The sequence below is a fragment of the Osmerus mordax genome, chromosome 25 (assembly GCF_038355195.1).
Source record: "Osmerus mordax isolate fOsmMor3 chromosome 25, fOsmMor3.pri, whole genome shotgun sequence".
NCBI classification, from domain to species: Eukaryota; Metazoa; Chordata; class Actinopteri; order Osmeriformes; family Osmeridae; genus Osmerus; species Osmerus mordax.
In genome coordinates, this window is record NC_090074.1 from 9,741,060 (window position 1) to 9,764,141 (window position 23,082).

General features: G+C 51.1%; 2 protein-coding genes across 2 annotated transcripts; one reads left to right on the forward strand and one right to left on the reverse strand.

The window, feature by feature from the left end:
• Positions 1–8,019, forward strand: LOC136933353 (short transient receptor potential channel 5-like). The gene is made up of 13 exons (XM_067228666.1): positions 1–129; positions 910–1,161; positions 1,312–1,629; positions 2,128–2,331; positions 3,366–3,702; positions 4,111–4,250; positions 4,720–4,920; positions 5,096–5,217; positions 5,392–5,587; positions 6,596–6,802; positions 6,938–6,979; positions 7,078–7,167; positions 7,261–8,019. Exons 1-13 carry the CDS (start codon positions 1–3, stop codon positions 8,017–8,019), a joined length of 2,997 nt encoding a protein of 998 aa, XP_067084767.1.
• Positions 8,020–8,552: 533 nt separating this feature from the next.
• Positions 8,553–21,585, reverse strand: alg13 (ALG13 UDP-N-acetylglucosaminyltransferase subunit). The gene is made up of 24 exons (XM_067229142.1): positions 21,454–21,585; positions 20,988–21,071; positions 20,830–20,880; positions 20,438–20,484; positions 20,260–20,332; positions 19,975–20,056; positions 18,409–18,571; positions 18,259–18,328; positions 17,972–18,080; positions 17,814–17,878; positions 16,761–16,861; positions 16,559–16,674; positions 16,040–16,268; positions 15,675–15,782; positions 15,456–15,594; positions 15,150–15,270; positions 12,303–12,338; positions 12,153–12,208; positions 10,359–10,430; positions 10,072–10,255; positions 9,865–9,987; positions 9,721–9,761; positions 9,209–9,386; positions 8,553–9,090 (listed from the first exon to the last, which is right to left on the reverse strand). The coding sequence occupies exons 1-24, from the start codon at positions 21,571–21,573 to the stop codon at positions 8,834–8,836; spliced, it is 2,625 nt and encodes an 874-aa protein (XP_067085243.1). The 5' UTR covers positions 21,574–21,585; the 3' UTR covers positions 8,553–8,833.
• Between the last annotated feature and the right edge of the window lie 1,497 nt (positions 21,586–23,082).

Below are 23,082 nucleotides of genomic sequence, written 5' to 3' on the forward strand. Positions count from 1 at the left end.
ATGAACCCCCAGCTGTACTACAGGAGGAGTGGCAGGGCTCCGTACCGGGACCGTATCCCCCTGCGTGTGGTCCGGGCCGAGGCAGAGCTGAGCCCTGAGGAGAGGGCCTACCTCACCGCTGTGGAGAAGGTGAGGACCTCCCCCCCCCCCCCTCACCTCTCACCTCCCTCCTCCCGTCTGTCATGTCCCCCCTCTCAACTCCCGTATCCCCCTTCCCATCTCTGCTGACCTCTTCTGCAATCGGCTGACCTCTACTGACCTCTGCCGCAATTTGACATTGTAAGTGTGTGTGTGTGTAAATATGTATTAGGGGTGTGACTAAATGGCGACTAATGACTAAATGGGTGTAAGTATTCAGTATACACATATTTTTATATTGAACTGGTCAGTTCTCTACTCCAGGACACACTGGTAGGCACGCTACGCTAAGCTAGCTCGTTGAGAATGACTATCTGTTTTGGTTTTACATGCTGCTAAGAATCCACCCCAGAGATGAATCAGGTTTAGTTCCATCATTGTTCAAAGTAAAAACATACCCTACTTTATGATAGGAGGTAATAAAATCAAGGACATTTTTCTGGCAGGTCTACTTTTTTTGCTGAATCGAAAACCTTACCGAACCGTGACACCACTGTTGCGCTTCAACCGAACATTGAATTCTGTGAACCGTTACACCATGACACAGTGTGTTTTTTAATTATTATTTCACCATTATTTAGCCAGATAAGCTAGTTCAGAACAAGTTCCTATTTGCAACTGCAACCTGGCCAGTGTGTGCACTGTGTGTGTGTATAATGTGTGTGTGTGGTGTGTGTATGGTTTTTGGGTGTGTGGTGTGTGTATGGTATGTGGGGTGTGTGTATGGTGTGTGTATGGTATGTGTGTGTGGTGTCTATGGTGTGTGTGCAGGGTGATTATGCAGGGGTGAAGCAGGCTCTACAGGAGGCAGGGATCTATTACAACATCAACCTGAACTGTCTGGACCCTCTGGGGCGCAGTGCGCTGCTCATCGCCATCGACAACGAGAACCTGGAGGTCATGGAGCTGCTGCTGGACCACGGCGTCGCCATGGGAGACGGCCTCCTGTACGCCATCAGGAAGGAGGTGGTGGGCGCCGTGGAGATGCTGCTGTCGCACAGGCGCCCCTGCGGAGAGAAGCAGGTGAGGAGGGCGTGTGTGTGTGTTTGTGTGCAGGGAGGGTGTGGGGTAGATGTGTGTGTGTGAGAGACACGACAAACTGTCTAGTTGCTCCTTCTCTGACCTAAAGGGGGATTCATTGCCCCCTCTCCCTCTCCCCCCTCCGTTCCCCAGGTCCCCTCCCTAATGATGGACAGCCAGTTCTCAGAGTTCACCCCGGACATCACCCCCATCATGCTGGCGGCCCACACCAACAACTACCAGATCATCAAGCTGCTGGTCCAGAGGAAGGTGGCGGTGCCGCGGCCCCATCAGCTCCGCTGTGACTGCGCCACGTGCGTGTCCAGCTCCGAGGTGGACAGCCTGAGGCACTCGCGCTCGCGCCTCAACGTGTACAAGACCCTGGCCAGCCCCTCGCTCATCGCCCTCTCCAGCGAAGACCCCTTCCTCACCGCCTTCAAGCTGGGCTGGGAGCTCAAGGAGCTCAGCAAGGTCAGGGGGAGTTATGATACGTTCATGTCAAGTTTATAGTCAGCTATAGCATGTTCATGTCAGGTTTATAGTCAGCTATAACATGTTCATGCCAGGTTCATAATCAGCTATAACATGTTCATCCCAGATTCATAATCAGCTATAACATGTTCATGCCAGGTTCATAATCAGCTATAACATGTTCATGCCAGGTTAATAATCAGCTATAACATGTTCATGCCAGGTTCATAGTTAGCTAAAACATGTTCATGCCAGGTTCATAGTCAGTTATAACATGCATGTTCATGCCAGGTTCATAGTCAGCTGTAAAATGTTCATGCCGGGTTTATGTTCATACCGTTAATAACCAGTTATAACAAGGCTACACCAGGTGAACAACCATTTATGTCATGTCTGTACCAGGTTCACAACCAGTTATAATGTTTGTACCAGGTCAATAACCATTTATAACATGTTCATACCAGGTGAATAACCAGTTCTAACATGTTTACATAACAGGTGGAGAACGAGTTCCGTCAGGAGTACGAGGAGCTGTCGCAGCAGTGTAAGATGTTTGCTAAAGACCTCCTGGACCAGGCCCGCAGCAGCAGGGAGCTGGAGACCATCCTCAATCACCGTGATGACCACAGCCAGGAGCTGGACCTGCAGGAGAGCCACGACCTGGCCAAGCTGAAGCTGGCCATCAAGTACCATCAGAAGGAGGTATACACACACGCACACACCACACACGCTAACTCTAACTCCCCCCTGGTCTGCTGCCTCTTCCTCTAACTCCACCCTGGCCTGCTGCTCCTCCCTTTAACGCAATCCTGGCCAGCTGCCCCTCCCTTTAATTCCACCCTGGTCTGCTGCCCCTTCCTCTAACTCCACTCTGGCCTGTTGTTTGAATTTCATCTGTCTGCTGTTTCTATTCTGCAGTTGTGTCCTTCTGAAACTTTCATGGAGAGAGAGGGAAAAGAGAGGGGGGAATGCGAGGAATGAGAGAGCCGTGTGCGTGTGCAGCAGAGCATGTACATGTTTAAACCGATCTATATGAACACACAAATCAAAAATTCTTCCCAGGAGAATAGAGATACAGAGCCAAAGAGAGGCAATGAAAGGAGAGGGCACGAGAGGAGTGGAGGGAAGACAGGAGGAGAGACAACGAGAGGAGAGGGGTGGAGGAGAGGGGTAATGTGGAGAGGGAATGAGAGGGGAGACCATGAGAAGAGAGGAGGGAGGAAAGGGGGGAGGAGAGGCGGGGAGTCTTTGGCATGTTGCATGTTGGGATAGGTAGCACGGCAGAGTTGAGCTCAGTGAGAGCGAGCTGCTGTATCTCCACAGTGCGTGAGTAAGAATAGCACTGGGCTCTCCTTTATTCATGCTCCTCACCTGGGCTGACAGCAGAAACCGTGGTAACGCAGACGACCCTCTGATAGGCTCTTTGCTGGACGCTGTAGTCTGGAGGGGACGCATACTGAAGCTCTCCCTCCCTCTCTCATCCCTTCCTCTCTGTCTCTCGCCCCCCCCTCTCTCTCTCTCTCCCTCTCTCATTCCATTCTCTCTCTTATCTGTCTCTCTCATGTCGCTCATCTCTCTCATCCCTCTAATAATAATAATATTAATAATACATTTTATTTGTATTGCACTTTATATGTCTCTCTTTTATCTCTCTCTCTCTCTCTCTCCCATCCCTCTCCCTCATCCCTCTAACGCTCTCATCCCTCGCTCTCTCTCCCCCCCATCTCCTCCTCTAGTTCGTCTCCCAGCCCAACTGCCAGCAGCTGCTGTCTACTCTGTGGTACGACGGCTTCCCCGGCTGGAGGCGGCGTCACTGGGCCGTCAAGCTCCCCACCTGCGTCCTCATTGGCCTGCTCTTCCCCGTCTTCTCATTGGTCTACCTGCTGGCGCCCCGGAGCACCCTGGGAGCGTTCGTCAGGAAGCCCTTCATCAAGTTCATCTGCCACACGGCCTCCTACCTCACCTTCCTCTTCCTCCTCCTCCTCTCCTCCCAGCACATCGTCAGGACGGACCTGCACGTGCAGGGGCCGCCCCCCACCGTGGTGGAGTGGATGATACTGCCCTGGGTGCTGGGTAGGGGTGTGTGTGTTGGGGTGTGTGTTGGGGTTTGTGTGTGTATTGGGGGCTGTGTTGTTGGAGTTTGGGTGTGTATTGGGGTGTTTGTGGAGTGGATGAAACTGCCCTGGGTGTTGTGTTGGGGTATGTGAGTGTGTTACGATGTGTGTTAAAGTTTGTGTGTGTATTGGGGTGTGTGTGTGCCCCACCCTGTTGAGGTGTAAGTTAACTTATCAACGAGGAGGGGGCTGAATTGGGCCTGGCCTGCCCCCCCCGGACCTTTGCATGGGCCATCTGTAACCTTTAACCCCCCTGATGGCAGGCCTGGGTAGAGGGGTATGTGTTATCTCACTAAACCCAAGCCTCTGTGTGTGTTTGTGTGTGTGTATGTGTGGTGTATATGTATGTGTGTATGACTGTGTACAGGGTTCATCTGGGCAGAGATTAAGGAGATGTGGGATGGAGGCTTTACTGAGTACATTCATGACTGGTGGAACCTGATGGACTTTGCCATGAACTCTCTATACCTAGCTACCATCTCCCTAAAGATGGTGGCATACTTCAAGGTGAGGAGGGTGTGTGTGTGTGTGTAAAGATGGTGGTCTACTTCAAGTAGGGGTGTAACAACATATTGTGGCACAATATCTCGCAATGCAAAAATGTTACACCGTGTTACATTGTATTGTGAGCTGAGTGTATCGTTACACCCCTAACTTCAAGGTGTGGAACCCCCCCCCTCTCCCTCCCTCCAGCATCATCATTTTTCTTCCCCCCCAGTATAAACCCCAACTCCCCCCCCCCCCCCCCAGTCTAACTCTCTCCCTCTCCCTCCAGTCTAACTCTCCCCCCTCAGTCTAACTCTCTCCCCCCTCTCCCTCCAGTCTAACTCTCTCCCCCCTCTCCCTCCAGTCTAACTCTCTCCCTCCTCTCCCTCCAGTCTAACTCTCTCCCCCCTCTCCCTCCAGTCTAACTCTCTCCCTCCTCTCCCTCCAGTCTACCTCTCCCCCCTCAGTCTAACTCTCTCTCCCCTCTCAGTATAACTCTTCCAGGCCCAGGGAGGAATGGGAGGTGTGGCACCCCACCCTGATAGCGGAGGCCTTGTTTGCCATCGCCAACATCTTCAGCTCCCTGCGGCTCATCTCCCTGTTCACGGCCAACTCTCACCTGGGGCCCCTGCAGATCTCCCTGGGGCGCATGCTGCTGGACATCCTCAAGTTCCTCTTCATCTACTGCCTGGTACACACACACACACACACACCAGGGGACATCAAGTTCCTCTTCATCTAATGCCTTATACACACTGTCTCTCTCTGTCTCACACACACACACTGCTTGACTTCCATAAGTTCCTGCCTGGTGCACACACACATCTGCTGCTGTCTAGTGAAAGTGTGCTTGTGTGCTTGTGTAGGTGCTGCTATCCTTTGCTAACGGTCTGAACCAGCTGTATTTCTACTATGAGACCAAGGCTGCAGACGAGCCCAACCACTGCAAGGGCATCCGCTGTGAGAGGCAGAACAACGCCTTCTCCACGTAAGAAGTGTGTGTGTGTGTGTGTGCGTGCATGCACGTGTACCAGCGTGAGAGTGTGTGTGCGTCATCCGCTGTGAAAACAACTGTGATTGGTGGAGAGCTGTTCCCTCTGTCTTGTTGGAGTTCTGTCGGTGTAACTTTGCATCCCCCCCCCCCTCCTCCTCACCCCCCCAGGTTGTTTGAGACCCTGCAGTCTCTGTTCTGGTCTGTGTTCGGCCTGCTGAACCTGTACGTCACCAACGTGAAGGCCCGCCACGAGTTCACAGAGTTCGTAGGAGCCACCATGTTTGGAACCTACAACGTCATCTCCCTGGTGGTGCTGCTCAACATGCTGATCGCCATGATGAACAACTCCTACCAGCTCATAGCTGTGAGTACTGGTACCAATACTGATACTACACTAAGAGTGTAACAATGCAGTAGTACTAAACACCAGTACTAATTCTACAATAGCACTAAACTAGTATTCTAATTTGTTGTACTACACTAATACTATTTATGTAGTCACAGGGCTGCCAACTCTCACGCATTGGCTGTGTGACACACGCATTTCAACCAGTTCACATGCTCTCACACCACACCTTGTATTTCTCACGCGGAGAAGGCAACGCCAACCAAGTAGTCCTGCTAACGTTGTAAACAGTGATGGACGAGGCGCAGGCACACGGAGTGAAGCAACATAGACGTGCGAACACTCTTGCAAGGTCATCTCGGGGGGACTGCAAAATCTTGTACGCAGCAACATTTTGTGAGTCAGGTGGCTGAGCGGTTAGGGAATCGGACTAGTAATCAGAAGGTTGCATGTTCGATTCCCGGCCGTGCAAATTGACGTTGTGTCTTTGGGCAAGGCACTTCACCCTACTTGCCTCGGGGAGAATGTCCCTGTACTTACTGTAAGTCGCTCTGGATAAGAGCGTCTGTTAAAATGACTAAATGTAAAATGGAAATGTCAGTATAACATAACCCTAAATTAGCTCAAAGCTAAAAGAAGCTAACTGTCGCTCCTTCATAATTTTTTTTATGACTTATTAATAGTAAACTGATCACACAAATAAAAACATATTTGATGTAGTGAAATTATACACGACAAACTACTTTGCAGACGTAAATCCAGGCCAAATGCAGCTAATCTTGCCATCCACCGCAATGCATTGTTATCCAAAGCTGAATCCATAATGGTGTCAGCAACCGACATCCCCAAAATGAGAGGAGGCGGGACTAACTGGAAGGAGAGTGGGTGGGGCTAACAGGAAGGAGAGTGGGTGGGGCTAACAGGCACAGAAAGTGTGTTTGAATCTTTGTGATACTGAGACGGTGTGAAGGCAATCAGCCACCAGACCAGAGGGTCTACTCATCCAACCACCTCTGCTGCCCCCAGGACCATGCAGACATAGAGTGGAAGTTTGCCCGCACCAAGCTGTGGATGAGCTACTTTGACGAAGGGGGCACGCTGCCCCCCCCCTTCAACATCGTCCCCAGCCCCAAGACCCTGTGGTACCTGTGTGTCTGGCTGCAGAGATGGCTCTGGGGGGAGAGGCACCCCCCCCACGACGACACGCAAACACGCAACCTCAGACAGTTCACGGTATGATAACCGTGTGTGTGTTGGGGGGTTGTCAGTGTGTGTGTGCGGATGTGTGCATGTGTGAGGGAGTGCAAGGGTGTGTGTGTAGGTGTGTGTGTTGGGACACAACAATGATCGTCCTGTCTTCTGGTTCAGGAACGTCATGCTGATCAAATGATTCAAAACCAGCACTATCAGGTATGGACACCACAGCCCTCTACTCTAGCAGTAACAGCCCCCAGAACAGATACTGTGACGGTAACAGAGTGTGTGTGTGTGTGTGCGCGCGCGCGCAGGAGGTGATCAGGAACCTGGTGAAGAGATACGTAGCAGCTATGATCCGCAGCGCTAAGACAGATGAGGGGCTGACAGAGGAGAACTTCAAGGTAGGCAGAGATACTTCACAGTCCTTTAGACAAGGAGTGTGCTGCCTTCTCATTTCCTGTCCCCCCCCCCCCCCCCCTCCCCCCCTCCTCCAGGAGTTAAAGCAGGACATTTCCAGCTTCCGCTACGAGGTTCTGGATCTCCTAGGCAACAGGAAGCCCGAAAGGCGGACCTACTCCTCCAGCAGTGAGGAGGGGGGCGGAGCCAGGCCAGATGAGGTGGGAGAGGCTAAAGCCAGGGGCGCATCCTTCAGCCCATCAGTTGACCAGAAGGGCCGGATGGACTCCGCCTTCAGTGGGTCTGCCCTCTTCAGCTCCATGGCGAGGGAGAAGGGGGCGGGGGCGGAAGAGGGGGAGGGAGCCGGGGAGAAGACGAGGACCATCTCCCCGCTGTGGTGGGGGCGTCTGGGGGGAGGGACGGGTGGGGGGGGTCTGCAGCGGTTCTCCAGGTCCAAGAGAGACTCCATCAGACGCCTGGGGCTCCTCTTCTCACGCATGAACGGACACATCCCTGCCCCGCCCAGGCCTGCCGCCCCTCCTAGCATGACTCAGCAGCAGGACGCCTACATCATCTCGGATGGAACGCTCGGCCAGCCCTGCCCCGCCCAGGCCTGCTGCCCATCCCAGACCTGCGCTCAGATTCCAGAGGACTTTAACAGGCAGACCTCCCACTCCCAGCACCCCCAGCCCAAGCCCCCCCACTCCCCGACCCCAGTTCCCCAGATTCCCCACCCCCAGCCCAGCAGCAGCCTCCAGCTCCCAGCCTCCTCCCTGGATGGGACAGAGGCCGGCTGTGATGACCCAGGCTCAGAGGGGAGGGCGGAGCAGGACGAGTCCATTACCACAAAGCTGTAGACCCCATCCCAGAAATGGAACATTCCATTGGAAACCAGCTGGAAGACAACAAGATCCAGAATACCCCCGCTTCTCTCTGAAGATGGAACAGTCCGCGAACCCTCTATGTAGTGAGGAGAACGACGAGTCACTGCTGTTTCCTGCACACTCTCACTCATATATACACACACACACACGATAGCAACAATGCAAGCTGTATCTTTTCTACTGCCATATGGTTGCACGATCCTCTACTACCCTCTAGTGGTGGCATTTTCCCACCAGGTAATAGAAAGCACGAGATCTACATGATTTACTTTCTAACTTATTTGACCCACTTTTATGCAACTCCTGCACACTGAGCCATGGTTGGCTGAAAGCATGTAAACCAGTAAAAATTATTTTATTAAGATGCTGAATTATGTGTTAGAAAGGCTGTGATTGGTGGCTGGGCAGTGGCGCGAGGCTGTGATTGGAGAAGATGGACCAGGCAGTGTTTGGAGGAACACAACTCTTTTATTATTTGAAATATGAAAAGAGAAGAGAACACACGATGGTACAAACAACATAAAGACATCCCTGTTAACTTAGAAGGGAACCAACATGGCTACTCCTGGTCATCCCGCTCCCTAACATGGCCACGCCCACCCTGAACAACTGGGCCGCAGGTAACTAGAGACATTCTGATTGGAAACAAAAGACTATCTGCTACATGAGGTAGATTAGTGTGTACCTGTGTGTGTGTGTGTGAACGTGCGTGTGCACGTGTGAGCATGCGTGCATGTGCCTGAGTGCGGTGCGTACCTGTGGATGGCGTGAACGCGCGTGAAAGTTTCTACATACTGGGGGGTATGAAGTGGGTGTGGTGAGTGGGCGGAGCCGAGACGTAGGCCAGGTGGGAGGGGCAGTAGGAGGAGTGGGGGCGTGGCTGGGTGTGGCTGGGGGCGTGGCCAGCCATCCAGGGCGGGGCTAGGTAGTGGTAGGACAGCATGCAGGAGTCGTAGGGTTGGACGTGGGGCGGCTCCTGGTACACTGGGTACAACACAGCAGGGGGGGGGGCGGCCAGGGGGGGGTCCACACCCAGGGGGGGGCCTGGGGGACAGGGGGAGGAGAGGGTGACACAGTGATGCTGTCCGTCAGAAGGGTCTGACCTGGTCAACTGTCTGGATCTATACCGGTAAGTGGTGTGTGAGAGAGAGAGTGCGCTGACCGTGGTGGTGTCCGTCCCCCTGGGCCTCGGGGGCAGGTCGGGGATTGTCCGGGGGGTAGGCTGGGGGGGCGGGAGGTTCCTGGGGTGGGGCAGGGTAGGCTGGCTGGTACTCAGCGCTGGGGGGTTGGAACACCTGCTGGAACTGCATCACTGACTGCCAGTAGAACTGCTGATACCACTGGGGGGGGGCAGAGAGGGATGGGAGGAGGGAGAGGATGGGATGGGAGACAAAAGGAAGGAAGGGAGAGGAGAGGAGGGGGGATTGGTTATTCTGGGTTACACCACATTCTCACTACAGTGTGTTTTTACAAGCTGCGTTTTAATCCTTATGTACCAGTGAGCTTCATTGTAAAGGTTCAAAATGGCATCAGATATTTTGCCGTCTGTAATACGTATGGATACGCAGGAACAATCAGGGCACAGATGTTTCTCAACTCCTGCCCAGTAGTGCAAGTCCATTAAAATTTTAAATGTGTCCATTGTCATGGAAACGCTGGGATGTGTAGACTCACCTGAACTCCCAGGTTGAAGTAGTACTGCAGAACCTTAGAGTCTGGGGAGACACAGACACACACCATCAGACTGGACACACACTCGCACACCATCAGACTGGAGACATTCACACAACACACAGGCTGGACGTGTGGGGGTCTGACCTCGGGGCAGGTCTTGGCCGTGGGGGTCGTAGGAGCAGGGGGGGGGGGGTGTGGCCGTGCTGATTGGCTCGCCCATCTCGTTCACCAGCCAGGGAGAAGGGGGGGGCAGCTGCATAGACACAACTGCACACACACACAGACAGGCAGCAGGGCAGGTGTGTGTGTGTGTCTAGTTAAACATGTGTGGTGTGTGCGCGTCAGGCATACCTGGTCTGCCAAGGGCATGAGGGGGCAGCCCCCCCCCCTGGGTGTGTGGTGGCGGGGGGGGCTGGGTGTCAGGGGGGGTCTGGGAGGAGGAGGAGGAGGAAGAGGAGGAGTTAGAGGTGAAGATGGCTGCTGGGGCAGTGTTGACTGCCTGGGAGGAGGAGAGGACTGCAGACTTCACCACCACCTGGAGCACACACACACACGTCACAGTTTCTATCCTGCTGTCATAGAGAGTGTGTGTGTGGTGTGTGTACAAGCATGTGTGTGTATATATAGATTGTGTGTACCTGTTGCGAGTAGCTGTAGGTAGCAACACCCTCCTGTGGAGATCCAGCACGAGAGCCTCCCTCCTGGATGGTCTAGTAGAATAACAGGGTTTAGTAGTAGCAATAATAATAACTAGAGAGGATACAATTTCTGGGGAAATTGTAGGGTGTGCTTGCTTGCGTCGGTTGTACAGGGATTTTAATGCCATTTTTACAACTGATATTCCTGTATATTTTATATAAAAATGCATAGGGCCTACTTATTTATAAATATTACATAGATTTAAAAGCATCTTTTTTTTGCTGCTCATTTACAACTCAAAATACGAGTGAAGTGTAGAATGAAATATGATGTCTTCTCATTTCCCCTGCAAGAGTCAGCCTCATAGCTGAATCAAAACGAATACATTTGGCAGACCGGTGTAAAAATGGACCTAATCTCTATGACTTAAAAGTCCTTTTAAGTTTTCCCTTCTCGTGATATTTTCAGGCATTTAGCCTACTCATATTGCATTCATTCATTAATAAAGAACCCCCTTTGAAGATTATTCTACGACGTTACCGGCAGACGATAGAATCGCGATTCAAACAGTACCATCTGCTAACTGAAAATATGCCCCCAAAAACGTAAATAAGCTTGACATGTATTTAGTGGAAAATCGCTCATTCATAAAAAGCTCACTGGTAGCGATCATTGTCAGTAACAACGCAAAATGCGATATAGCCCTGTGTGGAGAAGCTGCCCCGGTAAATTCTACTACTACAGTACAGTAGACTACTGCTGTGTTCGTCTTGGTAGCGATTGCGTTGGTTGAATTCGATTAAACGTTCCGTTGTACGGTTTAGGCTGAAATTAATTATTTTCATGAACAGATTGACAAAGTTTAGGCTGTGGCAATGAAGTTCAGGTTAGTAGTCAGATAGTTTCCCTATTGAAAGACTTTTGAGTAAGGGGAGTGCCGAACATGTTCTGTCGCCGTTTGACTTAAACAGCTGAGGAGTTTTTGTTAGCTACTCACACTAGTGTCTCGGGTACAGTAGGCTACAGCGTTGCAGTGAGCTACACTGGTTTGAAATCACCGGTAATGGTAATTTCACCAACAAATCGTTTACTAATGTCAGAATAAATCATACAACGAAAATGTATATGTGAGGAATGTTTATTTTAACGATTGAAAACAGATACGTCATAGACCACTGTAGTATGTGTTGCCCGGGAAACACAGGCTAATGTCATGATGCTAATACTTCAGTGAAATAGTAGACTACTGTTTCCGAAAGTAGATGTACTTCCTTAATAATATCAGCTTATATTGTACATTACAGATCACAATTGTGTGTCATATCACAAAGTAAAATGAGTAAATAGTTATCACCCTGGCCTCTTTGCTTGTGGCGTTTCTGCAGCTGCCTTGCAGTAAAGCTATAGTTAGCCTAGCTATCCCCCAAGTTAACAGATGCTAAACGAATGTTCTGCCAAAGGTAGTCACGCATGTTTTCGTGACGTTAGTGACGCAGTGACGTTAGTAACGTCAGTGACTGTGGCTAGCAAATTAGCCACCGTTAGCTTCACTTTTCGCCACAAAAACTTAACTGAAGCCTAAACCATGCAACGGAACGTAAATTCCAATAGAAGCAACTCAATCGCTACCAAGACGAAACTTTTGACACCTACGTTGTCTATGTAGGCCAAATATTGACTGAGTTTTAGGGGGGCAAAAAGAAATAAAAATAATAATATATATGTGAGAGAACAAAGGTTGTGCCCTTGCCGAAGGCAAAGCACACCCAATAATAATAAACAATAATGTTTACCAGGTTGGCTGTAGATTCAGTGGCAGCATAGACTGAGGGGCTCTGGAAGCCTGTGTCTGAAACACACACACACACACACACACACACACACATCACAACTAGTCCACCAAGTCCTTTAGAATGTTCCAAGTCTGGAAAACCTCCACTCACCTTGAGCTGCATAGATGTACTCCTCAGAATAGTCACCTGACAGCGTGTTACACAGACAGGATATAGAAAAGATTACAGAGAGACAAGGTTCCAAACTAGGTGCATGAGCTGTAACAGTATACATTCCATCTAGCTGCTTCCTCCCCCTGGTCTAGCTGCTTCCTCCCCCTGGTCTAGCTGCTTCCTCCCCCTGGTCTAGCTGCTTCCTCCCCTGGTCTAGCTGCTTCCTCCCCTGGTCTAGCTGCTTCCTCCCCCTGGTCTAGCTGCTTCCTCCCCTGGTCTAGCTGCTTCCTCCCCCTGGTCTAGCTGCTTCCTCCCCCTGGTCTAGCTGCTTCCTCCCCCTGGTCTAGCTGCTTCCTCCCCTGGTCTAGCTGCTTCCTCCCCCTGGTCTAGCTGCTTCCTCCCCCTGGTCTAGCTGCTTCCTCCCCTGGTCTAGCTGCTTCCTCCCCCTGGTCTAGCTGCTTCCTCCCCTGGTCTAGCTGCTTCCTCCCCTGGTCTAGCTGCTTCCTCCCCCTGGTCTAGCTGCTTCCTCCCCCTGGTCTAGCTGCTTCCTCACCTGGTCTAGCTGCTTCCTCACCTGGTCTAGCTGCTTCCTCCCCCTGGTCTAGCTGCTTCCTCCCCCTGGTCTAGCTGCTTCCTCCCCCTGGTCTAGCTGCTTCCTCCCCTGGTCTAGCTGCTTCCTCCCCCTGGTCTAGCTGCTTCCTCCCCCTGGTCTAGCTGCTTCCTCCCCCTGGTCTAGCTGCTTCCTCCCCTGGTCTAGCTGCTTCCTCCCCTGGTCTAGCTGCTTCCTCCCCCTGGTCTAGCTGCTTCCTCCCCTGGTCTAGCTGCTTCCTCCCCCTGGTCTAGCTGCTTCCTCCCCTGGTCTAGCTGCTTCCTCCCCTGGTCTAGCTGCTTCCTCCCCCTGGTCTAGCTGCTTCCTCCCCCTGGTCTAGCTGCTTCCTCCCCCTGGTCTAGCTGCTTCCTCCCCCTGGTCTAGCTGCTTCCTCCCCCTGGTCTAGCTGCTTCCTCCCCCTGGTCTAGCTGCTTCCTCCCCTGGTCTAGCTGCTTCCTCCCCCTGGTCTAGCTGCTTCCTCCCCTGGTCTAGCTGCTTCCTCCCCCTGGTCTAGCTGCTTCCTCCCCCTGGTCTAGCTGCTTCCTCCCCTGGTCTAGCTGCTTCCTCACCTGGTCTAGCTGCTTCCTCACCTGGTCTAGCTGCTTCCTCCCCCTGGTCTAGCTGCTTCCTCCCCCTGGTCTAGCTGCTTCCTCCCCTGGTCTAGCTGCTTCCTCCCCCTGGTCTAGCTGCTTCCTCCCCTGGTCTAGCTGCTTCCTCCCCCTGGTCTAGCTGCTTCCTCCCCCTGGTCTAGCTGCTTCCTCCCCTGGTCTAGCTGCTTCCTCCCCTGGTCTAGCTGCTTCCTCCCCTGGTCTAGCTGCTTCCTCCCCTGGTCTAGCTGCTTCCTCCCCCTGGTCTAGCTGCTTCCTCCCCTGGTCTAGCTGCTTCCTCCCCTGGTCTAGCTGCTTCCTCCCCCTGGTCTAGCTGCTTCCTCCCCCTGGTCTAGCTGCTTCCTCCCCTGGTCTAGCTGCTTCCTCCCCTGGTCTAGCTGCTTCCTCCCCCTGGTCTAGCTGCTTCCTCCCCCTGGTCTAGCTGCTTCCTCCCCCTGGTCTAGCTGCTTCCTCCCCCTGGTCTAGCTGCTTCCTCCCCCTGGTCTAGCTGCTTCCTCCCCTGGTCTAGCTGCTTCCTCCCCTGGTCTAGCTGCTTCCTCCCCCTGGTCTAGCTGCTTCCTCCCCTGGTCTAGCTGCTTCCTCCCCCTGGTCTAGCTGCTTCCTCCCCCTGGTCTAGCTGCTTCCTCCCCCTGGTCTAGCTGCTTCCTCCCCTGGTCTAGCTGCTTCCTCCCCCTGGTCTAGCTGCTTCCTCCCCCTGGTCTAGCTGCTTCCTCCCCTGGTCTAGCTGCTTCCTCCCCCTGGTCTAGCTGCTTCCTCCCCTGGTCTAGCTGCTTCCTCCCCTGGTCTAGCTGCTTCCTCCCCCTGGTCTAGCTGCTTCCTCCCCTGGTCTAGCTGCTTCCTCCCCCTGGTCTAGCTGCTTCCTCCCCCTGGTCTAGCTGCTTCCTCCCCTGGTCTAGCTGCTTCCTCCCCTGGTCTAGCTGCTTCCTCCCCCTGGTCTAGCTGCTTCCTCCCCCTGGTCTAGCTGCTTCCTCCCCCTGGTCTAGCTGCTTCCTCCCCCTGGTCTAGCTGCTTCCTCCCCCTGGTCTAGCTGCTTCCTTCCCTGGTCTAGCTGCTTCCTTCCCTGGTCTAGCTGCTTCCTCCCCTGGTCTAGCTGCTTCCTCCCCTGGTCTAGCTGCTTCCTCCCCTGGTCTAGCTGCTTTCTACCCTGGTCTAGCTGCTTCCTCCCCTGGTCTAGCTGCTTCCTCCCCTGGTCTAGCTGCTTCCTCCCCTGGTCTAGCTGCTTCCTCCCCTGGTCTAGCTGCTTCCTCCCCTGGTCTAGCTGCTTCCTCCCCTGGTCTAGCTGCTTTCTACCCTGGTCTAGCTGCTTCCTCCCCTGGTCTAGCTGCTTCCTCCCCTGGTCTAGCTGCTTCCTCCCCTGGTCTAGCTGCTTCCTCCCCTGGTCTAGCTGCTTCCTCCCCTGGTCTAGCTGCTTCCTCCCCTGGTCTAGCTGCTTCCTCCCCTGGTCTAGCTGCTTCCTCCCCTGGTCTAGCTGCTTCCTCCCCTGGTCTAGCTGCTTCCTCCCCTGGTCTAGCTGCTTCCTCCCCTGGTCTAGCTGCTTCCTCCCCTGGTCTAGCTGCTTTCTACCCTGGTCTAGCTGCTTCCTCCCCAGGTCTAGCTGCTTCCTCCCCTGGTCTAGCTGCTTCCTACCCTGATCTAGCTGCTTCCTACCCTGGTCTCCTGCATTGCTGCCCTCCTCCAGGTCCTCCTCTGAGGAGTTGAGGGTGCGTTTGGTCTGAGGGGGCAGCGGGCTGGGTCCTCTCTGGACCCAGTAGCTGGGAGAGGACTGGGCCTGCACACACACACACAATGCACGCGAACATCCCACACACATTCAGATTACAAGTACAGTAACAAAAAAAGAACTAATAGGAAACGAATGTTCAAAACAAAGTTGTCTACTTGCAGCTGAAGGTAAACACTACTTAGGTCGCTTGTGTGTGCATGTGTGTGTGTGTGTGTGTGTGTGTGTGGGACCTGCAGGGCAGGGAAGGCCTCCTCTCCCTCCTCCAGCTGGTAGTATGTGATGGTTCCCAGGTCCTGGCTCTCCTCCTCCCCTCCCTCCGAGGCGTAGCTGAATTGACACTCCTTGTTCAGGGACTGCCTCCGACTGCGACTGGAACACACAAGAGGAGTGTGAGAGGAGAACGTGTGTGTGAGGAAAGTGTGTGTGAGAGAGAGTGGTGTGTGTCTCACCGGGACCTGAAGGAGTAGTTATCGTAGGTCTGGTAGCAGCGTTTGCCTGGGTGAGGGTAATACATCTCTGCACCAATCAGGTGAGGCCTGTTCAGGAAGCGGGCAGAGCTTCTGACCAGAACCCAGGAAGAGATGACCCACACGCCAAACATACACGTGCAGACAAGACACGCACGCGCACAAGCAGACAAGACACACGCGCCAATGTACACACACATCAACAGGAGAGAGTCAACACCAGTCTCAAAACCCATCATATGCACCTTGTTTGCATCTTCCTCTCCTGGGGCCTGTTCCATACAGAATGTTGTGAGGTAGCAGGAAAACAAGGTTGCCCTGGGGTGTTCCAAGGCAGACACACTGACCTTGGGGGGCCGTAGCCCCGGGGGGTCCGGGAGGGAGGGGGGTGCTGGTGGTAGGGGTCGTAGGGCAGGCTGCCGGGCGGGGGTGGGGGGCCAGCACGGCCGGGTGGGATACCTCCAGGCTGGAAGCGAGGAGGGAGGCCGGGCGGGGGGGGCCGGCTGTACGACACCATCAGCATCTCCTTCCCCCTGGGCCTCTTGAAGAACCTCCTCCGCCCGCGGCCCTCACAGTCTGGGGAGGGAGGAGGAGCAGTAGGAAGAGAGGACAGGAGCGGGAGAGCAAGAGGGGAAGGAGGAAAGGAGAGAGGGAGATGGCCAAGGCGGGAGGAGGAGAGGGTGGAAAAGAGGAGTGGACTTTAACATGGGGTGTTTTGGGTTCTCCAGGGTTCTACGGCTACATACCCAGTTCTCCAGGGTTCTACGGCTACATACCCAGTTCTCCAGGGTTCTACGGCTACATACCCAGTTCTCCAGGGTTCTACGGCTACATACCCAGTTCTCCAGGGTTCTACGGCTACATACCCAGTTCTCCGGGGTACTGTTCTGGCCGGGTGTAGGAGGAGCCCTTGCGGCTGGGGGTTATGTTCCACGCTGGGACAGGGTTAACTGGCTTCAGGTTGGTCAGAGAGACCAGGTGTCTGAGCATGGAACAGTGCATACATGTATATACAGTAAGTGCTGTAAAAGGCGTTTATTAAGCAGTTATGAACGGTGGTGTTCTCACTTCTCTCCGAGCTCCTCGATGAACACGGTTACAGCACTGGTGTGGGTTCCCACTTCCTGGATGAAAGCGTTGTAGAACTTCCCCTTGGGGTCCAGACGGACCTGAGGACCACAACACGAGGTTCTGACCCAACTCCATAGTGATGGGCGTTTTGATTCCTTTCAAAGAATCGAATCATTGGATTCCATTCACCCAAAAGATTTGCGGAGATCCAGTGATTCGTTCGCAAACGATTCGTTCTTACATTGGATTAGTTCAGTGAGTCCTCCCTGTAGCCATGTGTGATATGCCAACTGAGATTTCACTAAAACATAATAATAACTTTTTTAATCTTATTTTGATAAAGAATTGAGTTACAACACTGACCAATGCCTTGGAAAAGTTAGTGAAAAAAAAGCAGTCGAGATCTGGTGATTCATTCTCGAACAAGAATCATTAAACAAATCACTGAACGATTCTCTCGTTCGCGAACATCCGGTGATTCTTGTAAGCGAACAAGATCCAGTGATTCTCTTGTTTTCGTTTGTGAACGAGTTAGCGAAGAACTGGCAGAAACGGTTCTAAGTGGCTTAACTTCTTTTAGCTCCTTCAATTCGCCAAAAGCATAACTTAGGCAGAGAATAAAACGAACAAATCTTTTTGGGGGAGGATTCAGTTTGTTCACTTTTAAAGATTAATTAAAAAAGAACGAATCATTCGCGAACCACCCATCACTAGTTCTGACCCAACACCACCGAGGTTCTGACCAAACAGCAACACAAGGTTCTGACCCTAAAGCAACACAAGGTTCTGATCCCAGCACCCTTGAGGTTCTGACCCAACACACTAGAGGTTTAGAGCATGCTGCGACTGGGGCCATTTGCTTGTCCCAGTTGGAAAGGGGAGCAGGGACTTCAACAGAGCAGGTGATACCCACCCTTCATGTTACAGTACAGCAGTGATACCCACCCCTCATGTTACAGTACAGCAGTGATACCCACCCCTCATGTTACAGTACAGCAGTGATACTCACCCTTCATGGTACGGTAGGCGTGTTTAGGAGGAGAATGTTACCTGGCACTTGTCTCCTAGGAAGTACTGTCTTCCAGCAAACACCATGTAGTCGCTCTTCTGCATCTCTGGTATACGCACACAGGGCACACATTCACACGTGTCATTAAGGTGTCCTTCGGCTTCCTAGGTTGGCCCTGGCGTGTCTCCTTCTGGTTTACCTTTGCGGCCGTCGTGCCACACATCAAACTCTACGTTGCGGTACATCTCGGTGTCCAGGGCCTTCAGCACCTTGTAGGGAAGAGACAGCCTGGAGGGGCCCTCTGTAGCCTGGGGGGGGGGGGGAGAAATTTTTCAGTAAAACACCACCCTGGTGGACATGGTGCTTTTAATGACGTAGCAACGATGATTCCTGTCCTGTTAAGTCTTAAACGTCACTGAAAGGCTTTCTTTCTCCCAATCAGAGCAGCCGTTTCATTCTTCCCGCTGTGTGATTGGTCCTCCTCACCTTGGGTTCCTCTACCCCGGTCTTGTTCTTCTCCTCTGAGCCCCTCTGCCCCCCCAGCTCCCAGTCCTCCCTGCAGCACAACAACATAGATCAACAACAACACTTTTGAAGTTTGGAGTTTCAGATGTTAGGTGTAGTCGTCATAGCAACCTCTGGGCTCTATCCTCTGGAGTGTCGTAGCCTGCATCCTCGCTGCACACCGATAGGCTGTTCCTATAGCGACGGCCTCCGCCCCGGAAACCCTCCAAGACAGCCTGTAGCTCGGCCTCCTCCACGCCAAGCACACGCGTGTACAGCAGCTCGTACAGGATCGCTGTGATTGGGTGGATAGACAGAGGAGTTTGCTTGCCCTCTGGTTGCCCTTTGGTTTCCTTTGCAGGACAGTGGGGGGGAGGAGCCTGGAGGCTGTCAGGGTAACCTGGGCTTGTTCTATTTAGGCTCTCAGCCTGATTGAGAACTCTCTCCCTCTCTATGAGCTGTTTGTAGCTTGGTGGGCCTTTGGTTTATGTTAATAAACAACCGGTAATCTTTGAACCCCTTGTGTGGACTCCCCTTTCTGTCATGGTCCTAGAGTCAGTCATCGCACTGACAAACTAGAGCTATTAGCAAGCATTTAGCTTGGTCTTGACTATAGATGGGTAAGGGTACTGTCAGTGTTAGGGGCAGGAGTACATTTACATTTAGCAGACGCTCTTATCCAGAGCGACTTACAGTAAGTACAGGGACATTCCCCCGAGACAAGTAGGGTGAAGTGCCTTGCCCAAGGACACAACGTCAGTTGGCATGACCGGGAATCGAACTGGCAACCTTCGGATTACTAGCCCGATTCCCTCACCGCTCAGCCAACTGACTCCACAGTAAAGTTTGGAGTAAGGGCTGGGGTCAGGTCTGGGTTAGGATCAGTGTTAGGGTCAAAGGTCAGTATTTGGGTTGCAAAGGGGTGGAAAATGTTCTGGTCATAAGGAGACATGCATGCAAACATAAAATACACATTTTGAAATATATATATATTTCAATCGAAAACCATAATCTGGTTACTTTAACCAAGATTATGCTGCAAGATGTTTTTTTAAACTACATTTAAATTCCCTGTATTAGACTAACCTGCAATTTTGTACATTTCCTGTTAAATCCCATGGAAAGGTCCGTATGAGTCAGTGTTGGGTTTAGGGGTCAGTGCTAGGGGGTAATGGTCAAGTCTGGGTCAGCATTAGGTTCAGGTCTGGGTCATGGTTAGTGTTAAGTGGTCAGTGTAAAGGATCAAGTTTAGGGTTATGACTCAGTGTCTGGGGTCAGGGGTGTGAGGACTTAAATTTACATGACATTTATGCATTTAGCAGACACTTTTATCCAAAGCGACTTCCAAGAGAGAGCTTTACAAAAGTGCATAGGTCTCTGATCACAACGAGATAGCCCCAAACAGTGCGGGTAGCCAAAACATGAGCATACATTGTGAAAAACCAAATAAGTGCCAAAAGGGAAGAACCATAAGAGCATGCAGTTAAACAAGTTACAATTAAACAACATGAACCTCAAAAAGTGCAAGAGTGTACCTGTAGAAAAGCTATCAGTCAAATATTTCACAGCGAGTACAAGAATTTAAATCCGTTACAACTAACCAACGAGAGCAAGAAGTCTCTCAATAAGAGTCATTGTGATCCTGGAGGAAACTAGCATCAGGTCCAGCAAATCATTCCTAAGTACCGTTGTACTTACACTGGCAGAGAGCTGCATCTATTGGGTAGTTCCTGGGGTAGACAATGTCATAGTGGCCGTTGTTGGAGCAGCACAGCAAGATCTGGACACACACCCCTGCAGGTTAACCATGTACACACACACCTGGTCTACCCACACACACACACACACACACACACCTGGTCTACCCAACCACACACACCTGGTCTACCCAACCACACACACACCTGGTCTACCCAACCACAGACACCTGGTCTACCCAACCACACAAACCTGGTCTACCCAACCACACACCCACTCCCTCACCTGTTCTACATAGTCCTCCTCAGTGATCTCTGTTGGTGGCTTCCCAGGATACCTGTATATTAGGAAGCACCGCCTGGTTCTCACACACACACACACACACACACACACACACACAGTAAATGGCCGTGGGCCTTAGACCAACAGTAAGAGATTGTTCCCTGCTCCTTCTCCTACACACCTGTACAGCAACGAGAGAGCCTTGATCTCCACCTGTCCAGCCGTCTCCTGAAGAATAGCAGAAAAGCACAAGCATAATAACATGACAGTTCTGTCCTACATATATATATCTTGACAGGGTTCTAGGTTGACTACAGAACATGACAGGGTTGTAGGTTCTGTGGAGAACATGACATGTTTCTACTTTCTACCTAGAGGACAGGACAGGGTTATATGTTCTGACACAGTAGATATGATATGACAAAGTTCTATGTTCCGACTATAGAACATGACAGGGTTCTTAGTTCTGACTGGAGAACATGGCCGGGTGCTGGGGATGACACATCCCCTAATACATGCAGGAAAAGATGCTGGTCCAGGAGCGTGTTCTCTTGGTCTACCAGGCAGACTTACCTTTGGATCTTCAATACGTTCCAGGTACTTCTCAAATGAACCTTCGACATACTGGAATAATTTCGAAAATTATAGATTTAAGTAACACATTTAACTCAGATTCAATACTCATTTAGTACTGAATTAAAATTGGTAGTGTAGCAGTGGCAGTTACTTACTGGTTCGAAGTTGCAGCGGTTTGTCCTCATGAAGCTGACGCAGTCCTTCCGTATCTTGCTGTGGTAGTTCTGAGAGTAGTACAGCTGGAGAGAGAAAACACTGTCACCTTGACTCAGACTGCACCGGTCACCGAGCGAACACCTGACCTGCTAGACACGGGACCGGTCAGTGACGTCACCTCTTATATTAAAACTTGGCAAGCGTGGCGTGGCGAGCAAATCACAGCTGCACTCAACCGAAACTCTAACCGGAATTTTCGGTCGACAAATTATGATGAGTTGTTTAACTTAAACGTGACTCAGGTTTTCCGATGCGGGATGCACGTTACCTTTGTCTAACCATAACTTCTACCGTTTAAACAACGAAAAACAATAAACAGCATTTAAAAGGTTGTGATAGTAACATCAAGTAAACATTCATTTTGGAGAAGTTTGGAGACGACATGGCTAGGATAGCATAGCTTACCTGCTCAGATACAGCTCGAAACAGACAGGACGCGTCTCGTGCCATCATTTTCCGGTAGAGACCGATGCTGGCCAGATACTCGTCCATGTTAACGAAATACTTCTTTAGCGCTTTTTGCATTTTAAAGAAATTGTAAATAAAAAACAATAAATATGCTAATCTTCATAGCTTTCCGCGTTAACGACAAAGAACATGAAGTTCGAAAGTTTCCTTCCGAGTTTGAGGAAGGAGACAGCTGCTACAAATGACTTCTGATTGCGGTGTGCCACTAGCCCGTCACTCACTCAGGTCTGTCATAACTCTTAATTGGGAAAATAATAGTTTCCAGAGCTTTGTACGCTTGAAATTGAATCACCCCCTTATCTGCCCATTTTCCGTTCGTTTAAGCTTACTCTCTGCTTTAGTCAAGTAAAATGTAGATAAGATTATAACTTTAAACTGATTCGGGGGAAATACCTCAACAATCTATGCACGAAATGTCTTGCTGCTCTCCTCGTGGGCCTTGCTTGTGTTCTGGCTAGGGTCGTAGGGATTTCAAATGTTTTATAGCCTAGCTATACGTGTAGGATAGGAACTTTTTCTCCAGGTATGATAGATAATAATGCTGTAGGCCTACATTATATAAATCATGAGGTAATCAACTCTGCTATCAATAAGTTTGTGCATATTATTCTCCATATTTTGCAGACCCCATACCACCTACTAAAATTGAAAAAATCCTACACTCCTATAAAGAAATCCTACACTCCTATAAAGAAATAAAAACGTTTATTTGTCTATTCAAAACAAAATTCTCAATACTTTTCTTTAACAGTCACTCTTCTTTTACCAACTTTTCTTTCAAATTTCTTTAGAATTTCTTCTGCCATTTTTTCTGTCCACTTCATAACTGTTCTGATAAAAATGACAGACTGGTTGAAGCCGCTTTGCTTCAAGTTACTTCAGAACCAGACCATCAGTCTTCCTGAAGCACTGAACCTCCCCTCTGCTTCAGCAGAAGAAGCAGGAACCACCATAAAACATCTAACAAGTGCTTCTACCTTGTAGAAAAGACTACAAACTGAACAAGACTACAAACTGAAGCGATCCAAAAGAGGATCGCTTCAGTACCTGTCCTATACTGGTGTGGTGGTGCGTTTTGAACACAAACAACAGCACTGGGTACAAGACCAACAGATGATGATTACCACTCCTGAGAGGTGATTCCAATCCAGCTTGTCGAGCTTCTGTGGGCCAGCCTGATTGAAGCGCTCGTTCAGCTACACTTCTACAGTGCGAAGCCTCTTGGAAAAAAAACATTTGAGGAGAAGTGGAAGAAACCTGGATTTCGGATGTGAGGCATCTGAAAGTGTTTTTAATTCAACTTTTCGATCATGTCTATGGCTCTGCCATACATTTGTTGAAATGTTTCCTCCGACCTACAATATTTTCCTGTAACGTGTACCTGGACACAGCAAGCATCCCATCAGCTGTAGCTGTTCTTTTCTGTTATCTCCTATGCAGACATTTCTCCATGACATCAGAGGCTTAAATGAGTCCCAGGACTGTTTGCCCTCTCAAGAAGCCCTCCTGCTGTTGTTGCTGTGTCTTAGCCATCAGATGTAGCTAAGGCTTCCAAGATGTGCACTA

What these genes read in the sequence shown, in the direction of transcription:
- LOC136933353 (XM_067228666.1), top strand. Translation starts at nt 1, where the DNA reads ATGAACCCCCAGCTGTACTACAGGAGGAGTGGCAGGGCTCCGTACCGG. An exon ending in AGATGGTGGCATACTTCAAG is followed by an intron (nt 4,251 to 4,719) that starts GTGAGGAGGGTG and finishes CTCCCCTCTCAG; the next exon opens with TATAACTCTTCCAGGCCCAG. An exon ending in TGACAGAGGAGAACTTCAAG is followed by an intron (nt 7,168 to 7,260) that starts GTAGGCAGAGAT and finishes CCCCTCCTCCAG; the next exon opens with GAGTTAAAGCAGGACATTTC.
- alg13 (XM_067229142.1), bottom strand. Translation starts at nt 21,573, where the DNA reads ATGCAAAAAGCGCTAAAGAAGTATTTCGTTAACATGGACGAGTATCTG. An exon ending in AGATGCAGCTCTCTGCCAGT is followed by an intron (nt 18,572 to 19,974) that starts GTAAGTACAACG and finishes ACCCAATCACAG; the next exon opens with CGATCCTGTACGAGCTGCTG. An exon ending in CCAGAGGATAGAGCCCAGAG is followed by an intron (nt 18,329 to 18,408) that starts GTTGCTATGACG and finishes GTTGTGCTGCAG; the next exon opens with GGAGGACTGGGAGCTGGGGG.